This window comes from Lissotriton helveticus, chromosome 11 (genome assembly GCF_964261635.1).
Source record: "Lissotriton helveticus chromosome 11, aLisHel1.1, whole genome shotgun sequence".
NCBI lineage: Eukaryota > Metazoa > Chordata > Amphibia > Caudata > Salamandridae > Lissotriton > Lissotriton helveticus.
In genome coordinates this window covers 890059583-890079000 of record NC_136072.1, presented here as the reverse complement: position 1 = coordinate 890079000, position 19418 = coordinate 890059583, and the positions used below count along the sequence as shown (strand labels likewise).

The 19418-nt window shown below is 42.1% G+C and overlaps 1 protein-coding gene across 2 annotated transcripts in view; it reads right to left on the bottom strand.

The window, feature by feature from the left end:
• Positions 1 to 19418, bottom strand: part of NOS1 (nitric oxide synthase 1) — a 1595398-nt gene that overhangs the window by 31341 nt on the left and 1544639 nt on the right. For both annotated transcript variants that reach the window (XM_078667121.1, XM_078667122.1), the window contains 5 exons: positions 15215 to 15425; positions 14699 to 14786; positions 8527 to 8648; positions 2901 to 3049; positions 610 to 804 (listed from right to left, as the gene is read on the bottom strand). In XM_078667121.1, the coding sequence (XP_078523247.1) occupies positions 610 to 804; positions 2901 to 3049; positions 8527 to 8648; positions 14699 to 14786; positions 15215 to 15425 (765 nt within the window). The remainder of the gene's footprint in view (positions 1 to 609; positions 805 to 2900; positions 3050 to 8526; positions 8649 to 14698; positions 14787 to 15214; positions 15426 to 19418) is intronic.

Sequence of the window (19418 nt, the reverse complement as noted above, 5' to 3'; positions counted from 1 at the left end):
TCATTCATTCTACATGGTCCACACAATAGGAAGGCCTCAGTGAGACAGATGTTGATGTGTTGCAGACACAGTCGTCATACCTTTTGTCTTTCCTCTGTTTAGGCACATCATGCTTGATCTTGGAATGTTCCCAATGTGGGATTGGCTGTGTGTTCAGACTAACAGCTCCTAATTGTTGCTGCCACTATATCTACATCCATGTGCATAATTCTCTGGTCATATGTATTGTTCGTAAATTGATTTTTGAAAATTCTATTATAAACAGAATTCATTGTGCAGCCTATGAGATGTTCATTTGTATTCAGAATGAGTGCCTTGTTTACATTGCTGATTACCTGACAATACAATGTCTGGAATAGGCAATCCCGCTCTGCATTTAGGCATGGTCTAAACAAGGTTGTCCGAGAACAGATGTTGTTAATCAAAAAAGGTTACCCCCCCTCCCACTTCCCAGGATGCCATTATCACCTTGGAGAGCTTTACAACCCAGTGTGTGAACCCGTGCAGTGAATGCACCCCTGCGACAGGAAACCCTATGCGTCAATGGTATTGCCTGCCGGTTGGGTTGAGTCATGGTCGGTTAGCTCAACGCTTGCATCTGATAACTACCCTCATTCTGCTGATGAACGCTCCTGCCTCCTCAGTCGACAGGTTCCCCCGCTGCTTCATGATGTGCTGAATGCTCTTAAGGACATCGCCGGCCATAGTGACATCTCCGCAGACGTAGATGTGGCCGCCCTGCTCCTTCACTGCCTTGTACACCACCTCGGACAGCTGCTCCCGTAGCACGTCCTGCACATATTTCTAGAAGGGAAAAGACAAAAAGCAGTAGTTAGCAGAGCCTAGCTTGAGGCCAAGTCACCTGCGGCCACCCAAGCAGTGAGCCTGCTGGACCCGACGGACTGCGTTATCCCTGAGGTGTCTCAATCCACGTATGTAGTGTTCAAAAGTCAGCAAAATCAAGATCCTATTTGTTTCCGCACTGAAGCAGAACATATCTCACTGTGAGTCAGCCCCCGGGATATTTAGCCAACCAATCAGAAAAGACAGCTGATAAGATGGGGCATCATTCTAGCTAACCAATCAGGGATAACCGCATAACGCGGGTCATCAGTCCAACAGCCTGGTAGTTGACTCTTAATTCTCAAAGCGCTCTTTTGTCCCGACAGAGACATGCGTCACAGCGCCTCTCATCCCATCACACTGTGAGAGGTAACATGTGTTTTTTATAGGGGCACTCCCCGCTGAGCCTTTTAGAGAAGTTCACTCACAGTTGGAGTGCTAACCTTTGTGAGATATCTTTGATGCCAAACGCAACTGCATCCCCAAAGTTGCCACTAATAAAGAAATACTTGTTCAAGCTGTGCAGGAGATTCTATCAGCTTCACAAAAGTATTTTACTGGTTCGAAAATCGAATTCGAAATAACAAAATGTGTGTATACATTAAATGGTCACAATGGGGAATCACTGTATCCTTTGCACCCTAGCTCTTAAGAGCTCGTGAAAGAGGCAGCAAGGATGGTCACAATCTCCAGTGCTGTTCAGACAATCAGCAAAGACGGATAAAAAAACACAATAACTCAAGCATGTAATTGCTAAGGTTTAATATATAGCTAGCATTAGAGCCCTAAGCCTTTACTACAAGGCATCCCTTTATGATTCTAGTTCCCCACACCTTACATCAAATTCCACTGCTGACACATCATAATGTAGATTATATTCTGCTGGCAATCCCCTTGTGATTAAGTTACTAACATTGGTATCAAGTAACACTACTGACATTAAAAGGCAGGTTATATACTGCAAGACATCACTTTCTTGTTGCACTACTAACAAAAGGCAGGTTATGTCTTTCGAGACATCCCGCTCTGATTCTAGTTCCACCTCAAGTCGCGCTGCTGGAATAAGCTAAGGCAAGTTATGCTACGCCATTGGCATTTGGTTTGCACATGCTCTTCCGCTGATGTGGTCTCCTAGAGCTATCAGCAGTTGGGGGACATCCTGCATGGCTCTGGGTTACCACTGCAGATTGGGGTCTCATTCAACCCATATCTCGTGTTGATGTGTTGTGTTGCGTGCTGCTTTTGATCTACTGAAAGGGAATGTGTTGCAATGATTTGTTGTTATTTCTGTTCCTAAAGGGGTGAGATGTGATATGTCTTGGCCCCATTCAGGTCTCCCTCTCCTACTCTCCTACTCTCCTACTGAGGTCTTAGATCTGATTCTCTGGATGGGATGCTGTCAAGGTCGCTGGTGGGAGACTGACAGCTGGGCAAGAGAAGCATGAGATACTGAGCTGGAGGTGGGTTGGTCAAATGGGGCATTCTTTCTACCTCTGAACTTGTATTTAATCAATAAAGAGGAAGCCACTAATATTTGTTATTCTGGAGAGCAGCTTGATGCCTGCTCATATATCGGCCACTCCTTTATAGCAGCGTATCTTTCACAAGTCACATTTATTTAGACCCATCATAAGTTTCCAACTGTGCAATGGAAAAGATATTGGTCATGGACAAATTCAATATTAAACCAGAGTGCTCCATTACTTGCACTGTAATCACAGGACTGCACAGTTATATTACTTTTTTTATAATAGATCTCCCGACACACCCTATAGGTGTAACCAGTATCCCTGATTTCATGAAGGATAACCCACAGCCCACATTTACTGATAGTTGGTTGTTATACCTTTAAAGGCCACTCCACCATTACTAATAACCACTGCATCACTCATTATGTGAATCAGTTAATAAGTAGTACAAGGTGATGCCTTAGGCACCATAAGTGACAGCTCGCATAAGTGGAGCAGCTAGGATCTTCAGTGTGACTGCCAATGAGGCAACACTGGCTGACTGTACTACTGTTTGTACTCCTGCAGCAACTTAAAGCAAGTACTCACCTTTGGTTTGTCTGGTTCCCGGGAGTAGGCCGTGTACAGCTCTTTAAACACCCCTTTGTTTTTGGCAAAAATGGCCTCCTCTTTGTAAATGTGATCAATTTTAGACTCTCGGCAACCAAAGACGAGGATCATCGGGCATGGTTTGATCCCTGTGTGGGAGAAGAGAAGACCCATTGAGATAATAACCTAACAGTTATGGAGGGAGATAACAGCTTTACACAAAGAACAATTAGCCAGACAGAGAAAAAACAATAAAATGCAACAACAATAATTGTACTTGAGGGCAGGAAGAGCATCAGAGCAGAAACAATGAATCACACCAGATATGAATTTTTTAGTTGTGTAAATACAATGTTTTGTTATTTATTAGACCCATACATGGTTATCAACAATGTTTGTGTTTCTTGTTAAAGATAAAATCGGTAAAGGCATATCACAGAGTTTGTAAGTGAAGTAAGATGTGCTTTTATTGTTATGAACTGCAATCCTTTAGTGGTTTATTGATGACTGCCTTATGATGTCATTTGTGTATATTTTTCTTGTGTTTGCAATTTTGAATTAATTACTTGTTTCGCTTGAAATGCCTTAGTATTTATGTGATCATGGTTTTCTTTTTTGTTTTTATTCGGGACTTTTATCTAATATAGGTATTTTCTTTTAATGTGCGGTAACTGTTTGCTTTAGGCTTGGCGTGGGCATTTTTCGTATTTATACGCCATACTCTAGTCATTAGGTCCTTATTTGGAAAGATTTAAAAGTCACAAAAGTGAAACACGAACATTGAACTTCTGCGACTTTGAACCAGTGAATAACAAAATTTTGAAAAGCACGTTGCTTCTAATTGTCAAGTACGATACCCAAAAATAACGTGTAAAAATGTAGGTGAATACGTATCAGCGAAACTTGAGGTGTCTGTGATGTCATTTGAAACCCTGACACAGAAAACCTCATGCTATTGACTTCTTTGCCAAATACAAGTTCATATTGTGTATTCTCATCCCTCTGAGCACCCTGCCCATGAACTGACCCATTGGGTCAGCTGTTTTGGGGCACCCGAGTCATCCGCAATGTGGAAATGCTGATTTTACCCACCTTCGTCTGCCCCTTACGTGCAGGGTGGCAATGCTGATCTTACCTATTTTCCTGCATGCCCTACACCACCTTCCTCTGTCCAGCACTACCCCTCACGTCTCAAGGCTCTGCCTTCTGTTCTCAGTGAGAGAACAAAGGAGCAGCCATGCTAGCCTTGAGGAAAATGCATTTATGGTGGGTTTACCCTCTTTACCCAGAGGAGGCAGACGAAAAGGTGGTTGTTAAGTGAGAGAGCATCATCCTCCTCAGCTGTAAATTACAATAACAGTGGTCTAGTGGCAGGCACAATGATACCCTAGTCTCTTCCAGCTATATTTGAGGTGTTCAAGTTCCTCTGCTTGGTATATAGGACTCTGCATGGCAAAAGTCTTGTATACTTTGCTGGGACTATTATTTCATACTGTGCCAGATGTAATTTAAGCTTGGCATTTGCTTCTCTGCAAGCTGGTCCTCAGATCTAATGCAGCTGCGCTGGCGGCCATGCCTTCAATCAGTCAATTTACAGAGCGCTGCCTGTCACCCGTGAGAGTATCCAGGAGCCTTCTATTTTCTCGCACCTAACAAGTGGAAGGAACTGCTCATCTCTATCAGGAAGGAGTATAGTTCACCTTTTGGTCATTAGCCTACCTAGTGAGAACCACACTTTGACTATGTTTTTTTCTGTGGATGTGGTGTTTCCTGTGGTAAAAAAACAATTTCATAGATGTATGGGTGGTGCCCTAGTCTACACTCACACAATCAGAAAATAAGGCACACCAGGTGTCCAGATAAAAACAAGGGCAATGAACAAATATATACACTTTGTTCAAACCTGGTTGAGGTAGTTTGATTCACAGATGAAACATTTAAATATGAGAGTAACTATCATGATTCCATCTGTTTCCAGAAGGTTTCATAAGGTGAGATGCATTGCTGCTCCACTGGCTATTTGATTTAACTTTATCCCCACTGTTAGGTTACAGCAAACAGTTAAGGTAACTTACACTTGAGTGATTTACACTTTTGAGTAACTTTACTACTGACTTGACTAGTCACAAAATCCCATGGTAAAGTAAATTAAAAGTGTATGCTTGCATGTCTTCACCCCCTGGAAAAAAGGGTGCACTCAAATTTACAAGCTTAGTTTACTAATGCCAAAAAGAAACAGTAGTAACTCCAGCACCACACATGGCCAACCATTGATACTGCAACAATTATTCATAGATCGTAATGGAGACAGAGACTTACAATAAAATGCCCTAAGAAATCATGTTAAATTAAAACATTTGAAATAGTATAAAATATAAATAAATACAAGGTTATGTAAAAACATTTAAAAAATAAAACATTATTTAATTTTAAACTATTTTGACAACCTTTTTGACTGTATAAATATAACATGAATTGTTATTAAACTATAATGAAACCGCTTTTAAATATATCTATATATAATTTTTTAATATTAATGCATAACAAATTAGTTTTTACTTTAAGAGGCAATATATATTTTTAATTTAAACTTCAGAAAATATTTTTTATATAATGTAATCTATTTAAATTAAAGATTTAATTCAAAACTAAGATAAGTGTTTTGCATGTTCCCTTTTATTTTACATTTAAAATAAATATGTAAAGTTAATTTACAATAATATTTAACATAAAAATACTTTTACAATTTTATTATACAGTTGAATAAACCATTTGACTTTTCCCCTGGACTTTGCCATAGTGAGATTCCCACCCCGACTGTGTGGTCTCACTATGGTAAAGTAAAAAAGTTTATTTACCCTAAAAAAATGAGTAAACATATTTGTGTTGTATATCAATGCACATTAATTTATATATTTATTTTAAATGTAGAATGTAGAAAATCAAAAGGTAACTGCAATATTAAGTTAATTCTGAATGACCTTTTTAGTTACTTTCAGTACATATTAAATTATACTTGAAATTTAAATTAAAAAATACATTCCCACCTAAAGTTAAAAAATTACATTTTTGTTATGCATTCATAATTATTAAAAGTAAATATCATTGAACAAAATTATTATTACACATTAAAAAGGTTGGTAAAACCTTGTTTAGGTTGTTAAAATATTTTAGTATTACTAATAAATGTTTTATTTCTGGATTTTTTAGCATTAAAATGACATTTGTTTCTATGTTTAACTAATTTAAATAATTTAAGTGTAACATTATTTTCCTATGGGATTTTATTTTAAGTTGCTACATCAATTATTTTCTGTGGGGGAGTGTTGCAGTACCAGTGGTTGGCTATGTGTGGTGCTGCATTTAGTCCAGCTCTGAGCTGGAGTAATTTACCACCGGTCCTGCAATGCTTCCCAATAGAAAAAAATGGAGGAAGGAACTTAAATTAATTGTGGTAGTGACTTTGCACATTAAAATATAGGACACTCTGTGAATGTAACATTGCTCTAAACTTCTGCTAGATAATACTGAAGTAAGCAGACAGGAGATGTTATGACTGACCAGGCGTTAAGCAGCTTGAAAAGTTTGCTAGAACCCGAGACAGTCCCCCTACCTGAGGATCAGTTCTGTCTGTATTCTGTACTCTTTGGTGTGAGAAGTTCAGTATGCTTGAGGTTTGCCTGGAGTGAGGGAGTGGGCTATCCAGATCATGGCTGGAATGGTAACTTTAGAAAGCAGTAGAGAAGAGCTCACACACTACTATGGGGCCAATTCCGTTGTGGTCGCAAATGGCTTGACCGATGGTTGGAGGAGTTCGGATTTCGGATGGTCGGCTGTTCGGATTCCTTTCCAACTGAACCATTTTGAAGGGGTCGGTCGGAAAAAAATCTGAACCGGATTCCCGAATGGCTTGTGATAGGCTCGCAGAGCCCTGCTGCCATTCGGAAATTCTCCACCAATCCCTCGGGTGGCTCTTTCTGGTTGAGGGATTCCGATGGAAGATTCCCACAGCCTTTCTGTGCCGGCCTTTCCGACGCAGAAAGGCTGTCTGAATCCTACTTTGGGTCCTCCCAGCAGGGCCCCCATAGGTGCAAGGCCTCCAAATGGTAGCCTGGGGGCACCTGTGGTGCCCCCCTGTTCATCCCTGCATCCGGTGGCAGGCACCTCAAGGTGCCTGCCACCGGATGCAGGGATACACTACACCTCTGCTCTTTGCAATGAGAGCATACATTCCGTTCGGAATGCATTCTCCCATTGTAAAGAATAGGATTGCGACCATCTTACTTGCGGGGCTGGAACTGACAGGAGGTCATTCGGTTCCAGTTCCCAACCGATGTCGGACAGAGTCCAGCCTGTACGACTTCAGAATCGGGCCCTACGTATCTGAGTAAAACCTGATGGCTATGCTGTTTATGGATTGGGGACAGCACGTTCCATGGGCCACGCAGCCACTTCACTTCATTAGAGGAGTTAGCTAGTCACTGAGGCTTGGTGTTTGGCAGAATTTGTGTGCAAGATTTACTTGATGCACAGCTTAGGCTTTCTTCCAAGAAAAGTTTCTAATCCTCACCAAAACTTTATGGTTTGAAACCCACCTCTTTCCGAGGGCCAAAAAGTTACCAAGAGCAGATAGATGTGCTCAGCAAAACTCACTTCCTTGTCCACCTTTTGGATGGGAGAGACTGCCCTGAGTTCCTCTTCATGATGCAACAAGTCTAGTTGGCTTCTGGGAAGGTCAACCAGGTCCAGGCCACACGCTTTACATTGTTCTAGCTCACAGGGCCCAATGTTGCTGGGTCATTAAACGTCTTCTGGGGTTGAGCATAAGGGGAAGGGGTCGGAGACTGTCCAAATGTTTTTGTGCAATGGGGTGGCTGGAACTAGCTCTCGTGTACCTGGATTTCATTTTTATTTGAGGAGCAAGGACTCACCTCTGTATTCCGGTGATCCCAGTTAAGAGAAACCGCTGTATCTGTGCTGTGGCATCTGCCTTGGAGCAGTAATACCCTTCAAGATAGGAAAGGAGTTATTTTGCAAGGTCTTTTATGATATCACTTTTTGACTTGATAGCCTGTATTTACTGCACTAATCCATGAACCCTTGTTAAGATTATTTTTTGTGCATTTGTTGTTTATGTAGTAAGAGAACGTGCATTTGTATTGAAGGCTTCTGTTTGTTTATTCTTTGGTGAGTTATTTACTCGTTAAACTTTCCTGCCGTCAACTTTTGTCCACCTTTGTCCTTGTCGACCTTTCCTTCGCCCAGTTATTTCCTTGTCTAAGTTTAGATGCTTATTTAACGAAAAAGAGGTACCTACTTATACCTACGTATACATTTGCCAATGAAATATGTGAGCTGAGCTGTGGCTCAGCAAAGGAGGTGTCGCTAGTGGGACCATGTGCAACTGGTATTCCACAGTGAACATCTACCTACCTGCAATAAATCGTTTTGCTCTGATACTTGGAATTACTCTCTGGCTATACGTTTATATTTGATGGGTACAAACAGTGATGGGAGGTGCTCCTTTCAAATAGCACTTGATAGTGCATGTATTTTACTTGTTATTCATGATAACGTTGTGAGCATTTGGTCGATTGAGACTTTGACTGAAGATGATGAGGCCTACCTTTGTGCTGGATGTCAAAGAGTCGTTGCTCCCAAAAGCTTCGGAAAGGGGCAATCCCAGTGCCTGGACCTATTAGGATGCAGGGAACGCGCGGGTCCTTTGGCATGTGGAAGCTGGCCGCCCTGGATAGGAAGAAGCAGACATTGAGAAAGAAAGCTGAAGCTTAGTGGAGGAAGGTGAGGGCAGAGCCAATTACAGCATTAGTTGGTTTATCACAGAATATGGTGAACGGTGGGAGAGTGTGTGCGGCATTGGGGCGTTGTGTGTCATACTCCAAAGGAGTATCCATGAATAACACCATGCAGCCACTGGTGTCCCATTTCCCAGCCCACTGGAGTTATGCGATTGTGTGGCTGCGGCTTTGTTTGCATAATTATGAATCTGCAGCATTTGCCACATAATTACAGATTTTAAGAAAAAAATGGTTTCTAGCTCAAATGGTTCAAAAGTTAATAAAATCGTAGAAACACATGGTCCCACACAATGGATGGCCATTTGCAAAGTTTGACTTGTCACATTTCTTTTGCTTATTGCTATGTTTGTGTTTTAAGCTGCTACTAAGGAGGTGTAACGTATGCTCAGACAGTGTTAACAAGTGTAAAAATGATAAAACAATGAAGTAAACCATCAAAAATTGTGCCGCATTACACTGCATAATTTGTCTTTTCTTGCTGCATAATTTCGTCAAACCTGCTGCATAATTTGCCCTTCTCCTGCGGCATAACTCCAGTGACCCTGCCCATGTCTTATAGTACTAAGGGTCAGAAACAATGAGGTGCAGCCGCAGGGAACCCTTCCAAGCAATCAAGCATACTGTGGGATATTAGCATGCAGTCTGGTGGAACTTGCTGTGTCCACCTCCAAAGGGTAAAATAATAGGAGTCAGCAGTATGGGGTACCCTAGATTTAATACACCTTTGCATAAGGTGAGAGGAGTGTGCACCTTGAGCATCTGGTAACTAAAGTAATAGTAGTGTGCAGTCCCTTTTTACAATTCCTCAGCACAGGCACAATGATATGTGGATGCCGGGTGTTCCATACCCCAGTGAGCAAAGTGAGAAGGGCGCCCACCCTAGTGTCTTCGGATTTAGTATTCACAAGAGGTCCTGTGGTAAGAGTGTGCAGCATGGGGACTATCGGTGCAACTTACTCCAGTAAACCCAACGATGGGAGAACACAGCCTGCCCTTGCAATACTCGACTTGCTTCAGTAGTCCGCGCAATAAGAGCTTGAAGTTTGGACAAGCATCTTATTTTATTTTTATTTTTTTAGAGTTTTATATAGCGCGAACTAGACCCGAGACATTGGGTATCAGCGCGCTTTACAAAACACCAGTTTCGTTACAGAAGGACACATGCATTTTTGTTAGGCACGGGGAGATTAAGTGATGTGCCCAGAATCACATGATGTTGAGCGTCAGTTGAACTTGCACCAAATGGGGATTTTAAAGAGGGTGTATGGTGAGTGAGCTAGTTTGAAGAAGATCCCATGGCAATCGGGATCACTGGGCTCCGACGGTGCCAACTAAGCCTTTTAACTCTGATGTGCAGGGGCCGCCTTACTATTACACCCAAACTGAACACTACGGAGACCTCAAGATGGCAAGGCAGACCAGTCCAAGGCATACTCGGGGAGGTGAGCCATCGCTTTTACTTTGAAAAGAAAAAGTAACTTATAAATTCTGCACATGAAAATCAAAATGTAAATACAAATGAAACAAGTGCTGTGAAGCATGCTTTTCCTCATAAACAGAACATGGTTACTGAGTTTCGCAAAGGACCTTCATAATAAGTACCTCTATGCCTGCTGGCTTTGGCACATGTGGAAGGGACGTTGCACCCAATAATCCCCTGCGAGGCGGAGCTCCGCCCGCAGCAAAATTGATTAAAAAAACCACATTCTTGGGCCAGTATCCACACCCAAAGTGAGGAGCGCACCCTGGCAACCCCAAAGTTTTTTTGTTTTTTTTTTCTATAAAGGGGCAGCCATAGAGACGAACATGTCCTCGATGGGAGACTAAATACATGTCCATTGGCCTTTCCCTTGAAAGCCCCAGGCCCACGTGAACGAGGGTTTAACACAGTGATATCTTAGGTTAAGGTATTTTCATGCCTCTGTACTCCAAAAGCGCACAACTATGGAAACTCCAACAGGCGAGATTTTCCAGCGCAGCACATGTGTGGAGACCTCAGCTAAGACCTTTGAACACAATCACTTTAGAGTGACTGGCAAAATGGAGGACTCCCAAATTCTCCTCTACAGCATGGCTTAAAATGTAAGCAGCGCCACAACTGCTGAGGGGATTGTCGATGGGTTGATGAATTCAACCAACTTTGCCTCACCTAGCAACTCTACAGACTTCCAGTCCAGGAGAGACCGTCGAGCAAGCTCAAGATCCTTCTGGGGATGTCTATCGACGAACATTGGGGGTCACGACGAAAGTCATTTCGACCAAATAATGCACAAGAGCGTTGGCATACCATGTTGAACATTTATTGGAAGTTTATTTTGTAGTTATAAAAATCATTTATTAATCTGTTTGAATGAACTTAAGTGTAAGGAAAATTCTGAAGGTCAGGATAAATTGTGACTGTGCACAAAAGACATTGAAAATGTCGCCAAGAATGTATTTTTCATATTTAAGAAAAACAAAGACAGAAACGTGGGGTTGTACAACGAACTTATTTTGAAAAAGCTTCTAATACAGGCTAAGAATGACACACAATATTATCACAGTTGCTGTATGGAAGCAATTAAATCACCCATATTAAACGTAACTTTAGATAATGTTTGGTACAATTTTCTGAACACATTTGGCATTCGCATCTGCTAAGAAGGCCTAATGTGTGGGTTTGTAGACTGTGCAACATGTTCAACATATTCTTCCCAAATTAGAAACATATTTTTTAAAGGGAACATTATGTCAAATGCTTAGAGGTTATTTGTATTGCTCATCTAAAAGTGCATTATATGGAGCTGACAGCTTATCTGTATGATTATAGAAAATAGATGATCAGCATTTACTGCAATGTAACAGTGCATTCCTTCATAAAGTGCAATCATATTGGCAAACTACTGACCAATCTCTAAAGTCCCCAACCCTGTAAGATTATGGGAATCGAAATAACAAGATAACTCTGACAACATATGGAACAGAATCACCCTCTGCATGATCACCATTCAGGATTCATATCATTCAGTGGCATACAACTGGTATTAGCTAACTTCAGAGAAGTTCTTCTCTTCTTCCACTGCCTACGTCACGATTGTCCACAGAATCCTTCACAGAAGGTCAGGGAAAGCATGTTTAAAATTGTCTTAGATTGAATTCTAATCTTTATCTCGAATAGTACTTAACATAATACTCAGTTCAGTGGGATGCTCTTCACTGATGGGTGCAGTGTAATCCTGGGATTTTTTGTTTGATCTTCAATATCTGTATAGGCCTTCTGTCAGAGCTCCTCAAACAATCCCTGGTGAATCCTCAAATGTATGGCGATGGCACCCAAATCCATTTCAAGTTGGAGATCAAGTAGTGATGCATTCTAATAAGCATGGAGGAAGATTTATGCCATATGAATACAGCATAAAACTGAAGTCCTGGTGACAGGAGGGGTTGAATCTGAATCTATGCCCTATCAGCTGATAACTTCACCGAAAGTATAGACATAGGAATTATTTTAGATGCTGAACTCTTTGGTGACCCAAGTCAATAGGTACATTTTGAACACTCATGCCTCTTGGGTGCTAAATGTAGCATGCAAGGGCTCTCAAGCATTTGATGTGTCAAATTAGACAATGAATTGTGCCTTGGGTGACTCTCTACTTGCAGGTTTCTCAGATGATGAGGCTCTGTTCCAAGTCTAGGCCAAGCAGTTGGATGAATTGTGAGTTTGGTGTTACATATCTTACTTACAGACGGAATATGGTATGTACCAGATAACCATGTCATCAGCATGAGCCCAATAACTCAAGCTACCACATGCACGCATCTCACAGTGAATTTCAATGCTTGGAATGATGCATTGTAAAGACACCACTGGTGATTCTTAAATAAGAGAACTAAAGTCTTCTTTAGTATTGAGGTGTATTGTTAGCACGTGAGCTGAAGAATATGGTTCAGTCAAATATGGACACTGTGTCTACAGAAAGATTCGGGTGATAATTACAATTCTTTATATCAGTGGAGATTTAACAATGACAGCTGTTCCAAGGTTTTGTGATGCCTTCTAAAGGTATCTGTCACTTAGTTTGTAGAGTCCCAAAGCCAAAATGTAGGGATGGTGGAAGAGTGATTTGCTGGTAGGATAAGACTAACACTTGCAGCCTCATTTATGTGGGCTGGCTACCAAAGGGCAAGGGTGGCAGAGCTCCAGTAAAGTTGCTCCCTCCTCCATGGTCGGAGTGTCTCCAATGAATACCAGCATTGGCAAAGCCAATGGCTCTGGCTAAAAGTAAAATATTTTTTAATCTCAAAAAGAACACATTGCCATGATAATCCCACGACCTCACCAGACAACTTCACATCACACCACACCTCAAGAAGCTACACCGGCTCCCGGTCAAGAAGAGATACCAGTTGAAGATGTTGACGCACCCACACATACAAAGACCTGCACAACAAAGGAACAGCATACATCAACTAAAGCATGACCTTCCATCAACTGACCTGACATCCTTGTTCCGCCTCCCTCTTTCTCAAAGTTACCCCCCCGGCTGCACTGAGGCAGCAGCGTGTCTTCTCACACCTGGTGGCCAAAGCTTGGGATGGCCTTCCCCTGCACCTCAGAACCACCCCATCGCTCCAGCAGTTCAGAAAAGGACTAAAGACCTGGCTGTTTGGATACAAATATCACGACGCAGCAGCTCACAACCCCATTTTTTTCTTATCCTCACTGGTGATTTGCCATGCTCTACAAATCCTTGATTGATTGAATCCCTAACACAGGTGGGAACGACTGTGTGCATTTGTGATCTTAAAGGAAAGAATGCTGTTGCTTACAGTGAAGTTATCCAATGGCTTAAGTGGTCCCATATCTCTATGCAGTATGATGTGGTGAGCAGGAGAGAAATATGAATGACACAACAATAAGACAATGGTTGAAGAGGGGTGACTAAAAGCCAGCATATGACCTACATAATCCTAGTTGAATCCAACGTTTTTGGCCAACGCTAGACCTAAAAAAAAATAGCTATGGTTACTGGTCCCGGGTGTACCAATCAATCAATCAATCAATCAATCATATCATTTGTAAAGCGCACTACTCACCCGTGAGGGTCTCAAGGCGCTGGTGGTGGGGAATGCTGCTACTGCTCGAAAAGCCAGGTCTACCAATGTAGTGTCCTGTCAGTAAATATTGTTTATTTATGCCTTACAGTCATTGTAATGATGATAATATGTGTTGCAGCAATCCTGGTCTTTTCCTGTCCCTTTCCATTTTGATTGTGTGTGTGTGGACCTCAATGTGGAGGATTTGGCATTTGACAGTTGGTATGAGGGAGGCACAATGAGGGGACGAGGTATTCTAGAAGGTTGAATACAGTGATTGCTCTTACCAAGGCTTGTATGATTACTACAGCCAATTCTCACTTATTCGGGAAAAAGCTTCATTCCAACCCCCCTTATTCTATCATTTTAGGTCCTGCTCTGACTAGTACTTGTCAGTGCTTCACCAATATCATACGGGTCTCAAGGGACGTCAGCAGATGTCATGATGCACGTGCACCTATCCATAAGGTATATTATAGCTTTTAAATTACTTGTCCAAGCTGGTTTCATCTTAGCTGCTAATAATTTGATTACTCTTAAAAAGTATACTTTGATATTTGTCATAGCTAAATGTTAGCACTACTAGACGCAGATATGTTGCAAGAAGTATTGACATAACAGAAGTGGACTGGTGGTCAAAGTTGCATGACCTTTGAAGGTTACAAATTTTGTGTTTGGTGCATGAATTTAAACATTACCTGAAAATCTCTCTAACTTCCAAAACATCATTGTTCTCGCCGTGTTCTCCTATGAGAACTATTAAAACTGCCTATCTATTGGTATACACGTCCCTTAACTTCAATAAGTCTGTCACAAAACCCCGGTTGGCCAAGGAGACTGATTTTTCAGAACAAACTTGGATAGTGCAGCTTTCACTTTTCTCTTCAAATCAAAATCCCTTACCCTCTGACGAAGCAGGGAACCACCTCGTCGGCTTGTATTCTGTTGAACCAGGAAGAGCAGACACCGTGGTGCATTGGTCCATCTCCATCTGGCAGGAAGTAACAGAGATGGGTTAGACCTCCTGGTTACACAGCTTGAATGGGTTTGTTTTCCAGACAGAATAACCTCCTCTCATTAAACTGGTAGCCATTATTTTGTACACAGCCAGAACTGTGGGACGGGGATGTACTAAGCTTGTCACTGGTCCGATGTGGCTGAGTGAGAGGGGTAAGCTTCACTTTTGCACATGCAATCTTCCTTTCCTGGTGAAGTTAGAGAGGTTTAGGTTCAGAGGCACTTACTCCCACATAACTGAGGTGTCCTAAATAGTCAACTTGTTGCTGCTTTCCCCTGGACTTCCGCTCTCACACCCTTCTGTAGTTCTACATGCACACACATACACAAAAAACATTTCCTCAGGGCCCCCAAAACCATGGCTCCTGAAGCCATAGCTGCCCAGTCAGGGTATCCCAATACCTCTTGTGCGGTAAGAGACCACAGCGACAGTGAGGTGCACCTCATCAGGGTGCATTTCCGGGGAGGAGCTGATGGAATAATAACGAGGCTGGAGGAGGGGAAGCTGGGTCAGGAGCAAAGAAGTAGGCATCTGCACAGATGGGAACTCTGCAAGAACCTCCACAATTGTTGGATTCTTGTACCATTTCCACTCCTCGTATTCTTGCAAACCCTGAAAAATAGACAAAGAGATCATAAGAAAAATCCCTTTTCATGGTCTCACTCCTTCACATAATGTATTGCCTTTAACAAAAGCCAGAGGCATCATTAATTGAGAGCTCGGGTAGCAAACGTTTGTGTAGTTCCTCTGTGGACTGCTTTGTGATGCCAGCGACCTAACTAGTCTGACTACTGGTCCTTCAAAGTTGACTGTGGGTTTAGCTTTTGGTTAAAAAATGTAACAACTGAGTGTGCCATCAATCAGCTTCTAGTTTTTTTGTGTGCAGAAAATAAAATAGCACAGAACATTGGTCTAAGGTTGTGTGAGGTCACTTCCCTGCTTTCATAACGGTCAAATGGGGTGTGGTGTAATGTCTGCTAGCTCTTTTCTTCCAGTGAATTGGTGCCACTGGAAAGAGCTGGTCACGCTACCTATCCAAAACTTTGAGAAGGGACAAGATTGTTGACTAGCTCGAGAGTGACTGAGACATCGGTCTAGAGCTGCCCCAGTCTTACAGAGGAGGAGGATGATGATTACTTAGCAATATGTACTAAGAGTATCTCTTCTCTGGTGCTGCATTCTACCCAGGCCTAGTCCGTTTATTTAATGCGATTTTCTATAGCGTGAACTTTACCCGAAGGTGTCAGAGCGCTTTACATAAGAACCAGTTGCAGAACATAAGGACTTAGGATTACTTGCGTTCCATACAGGATACAAACAGAATTTTTTTTTCAAATGTACAAGTTGTAAAGTCACACAAGAAAGATATACAAACAGAAAGAAAATTTGCAAATGTACAAGTAGTAAAGTCACTGAAGGAAGAGATACAATGGATATACTCCAAGAGTCACATAGGAATGGTAGAGAATAAAAAGGTCTACTGCATATACTAGTGATTAGAGTTATCTCTATACATATATACATATATGTATACACATAGTAGATTTTCTCAATAAATGTTGAACTCTCATGATGCTAGAGAGATCTAATAGCTGCCTTATAACTTGGATACTATGTTGTCAAAGCTGCAGAACATGCATGATCCCTTGATCTAGTAGCCTGAGGAGCTGTATTACTTTTTGTCTTCTGTTTTATGATTTATTCTTAGATAGGAAGTGGCTGTTGGTTAGCAAGAACGATTTGCGAGTGCCAGTCCGTGAACGTACATGGCTTGGGTGTGTCCTTGGACCTAATGTCTGAGAGGTGGCAATCTGAGCTAAACATTAATTTGAACAAACTGAATTTGACGCAGATACATGGACTACTAATACAGTGTATGTCAATCTGTATATCTTAACGACCAATCACCGTAATATCGTAGAATTCTGCGAGGGCCACATTGATCCCCAAGTTTTCTCATGTGCACAGGGATGCAACTTGAAAAGCATTTAAAAAATATGAGCAATATCTTAAAGAATGACCTTCATTTGGTTGAAAGGAAACAGAAAGGGAGTGTTCTTAGACATTTTTGACTGACACCTGCCAGGCATTTTGAAATGAAGACCAAACTCCTGGCCATTCTTCAGCTTTTTTCTGTGGATTCCGTCAGTGGACCATAGACAGGCATACTTACACAGCCTGGGAGTCGGTCATAATTGAACTGCTATATCAAGACTTTCCTTGAAAATCAGATGCTTTACTCAACGCATCAAGCAGAGCAGGAAAGCCAGTTTTGACTTCTGAACTATTGAAAGAATAAATGTATTTTTATAGCATATCAAGATGTTTACTACATCAGTGGTGGACTTTCAGGACCCAAAGGTCTGAAACTTCGAGGCTGATTAGGATGGTGGAGAGACTGCCACCGAAAGCCGGTCAATGGCGGTATCACCGCCATCCAAAGCAAGCTTCCCGCCTGCCACATTAGGATGATGGGTGGTTTGTTGGCGGTTGGCAAAACCGACCGCCACTCATCCGACGGGCTCCTTGAGCCTGCCAGTGCGGCCGAGATGTGCCTACAATGGTGGCGGTGCCTGCCAGGCACCACATTACGATGTTCCTTTCTGCCGGCACTTTCATGGCAGTGAACCTGCCATGAAAAGGGAGGCATAAAGGGATATCGGGGGCCCGTAGCGGGCCCTTCTTCCTCCCTGGCACTCCAATATGGGCACTGCGGTGCCCCACTACATATCCCTGCACCATGTGGCAGGTACCGCATGGTGCCTGCCACGTAGTGCAGGGATATCTTAGGTGTCCCTATTTTGGATTGCCGTGGGTGCTGCAACCAGCAGCACCCACCACAATGCAAAGTATAGGTATTGCGACCGCCGTGGTGGCAGTTGCATCATTAAGCCTATGTCGGGACCACCGACATTGTGTCGAGCGGTCCCATTTCTGATAGGGTGGCAAGCGGTTGAAAGTCCGCCCGCTATCCTAATCAGCCCCTTAATTCCTAAGATATCGTGGCTGGATCAAATGAACAACACAATTGTTATCTCAAGAGAAAACTTTCCTCTTTCTTGTGGATCAATGTGACTTCTGAGAATATGTGAGTGATGGCCACGTATTGAGATCAGCCCTTCCCCTTTAGCTTTGTAATAGCTTTGTAATAGAGTGAAAAGAGGCTATTACGTTTCGGAGACAGTAGTGTAAGTATCTGTAATTTGGTCAGGGCAGGGCTGCTGTTAAATAGGGAAATTGTTTGCTAGTCACTTAGGAAGACCTCAGTGCTCAATGGTTCGTTGGCTAAGTAATGCAAGGGTCTACCTTAAGAATGTTTTTTTTTTTTTAATGTTGCTGTAACATGAACTCGGTAACACAGAGCTAACCAGGCCTTATTTTAATGATTTATCAGACTGTCCTTCCAAAAGTGCTCTCTGTGGGTCTGTTTACCAACATATATCAACTCTTTCATCTGCCAGGTATTAGGTAAAACATGAAGCCTTGGAAAACGACCGTGAGCCCCATTAGCAATACAACCTGCTGAAACATGTTGATTTGGGTGAGGCGTTTGGGTGGTTTCCATCCTTATTTTAATCTTGCATGGGTCAAGCTGGATTAAAATGTGAATGGCGATTGCCGAATCCTTCGCACACATTTAGTGTTCAGAGTACACATTAATTATAGTTATGTCTCTGACAGTGACTGAGAGAGGATAGTGATAGCTGTTAGGTGTCATGTTAGCCTAGGGTTTCAGTTTACCGTGGCAATTGGCAAATACAATCCTTAAGCCCAGGTCACCGTTAAGTACAAAAAATAATAAGATCCAATCATAAAACCAATGTGGGTTAAGTCTCTCAAACCCCTACACATGGGGATCTTCAAGCCACTATTGTGAAACTATGCTGAAGCCAGACACTTTACTTATATGTCCCTTTTGAGAAGGCTCAAATAGAGTTGTAAAAAGGCTTACATAGAGGGGTTATTAGTATGCATTTGGAAGAGCTTTCTGATAAACAATAAACAAAAGGTCTGACTTTCTTTTTTACAGTATTATGAGGTGAAACTATAACCAGGCCAATATTTTCCTCCAATTCTTTCTTTTTGTGACATAGTCATTCAAAGAAATTAGATACTGAAAACTAAAACAGATTTCTAACCTCTGTGAAGGGCAGAATTGCTGCTCAGTTCGGCCGAGCATCAATATTCATATAATGAATATGAATATTGCAGCCTCATAGAACTAAAAAGGCCATTATTTACCAATGGGAATTTTGGCCTTCAGTTCATCAAATGTTCTAGTGTTTGAAGTAAGGAAGGATTATGGCAATGGTCCCTGCTGGCCACTGGTGAGAGATAACCAGACTCATTTCTCAAGGCCCACTCTGCATAAGCTTCTCACTAGACGTAGGGGGTTTCAAAATGATGACAACACGTTTGAAGAAATCTATGGGGGTTAAAGTTGGACACTGCATTGAAAACTCTGTCTTAACCTCTTCAAACCTCAATTTACAGCGAGGGATGGTGACATGGCAAGTTCACAAGGGCATGCAGTGCTGAAAGGATACATGGATTGAGGTGAACGCCCTGCCCTGCACACAAAGTAATCACGCATAGCCACGCCTG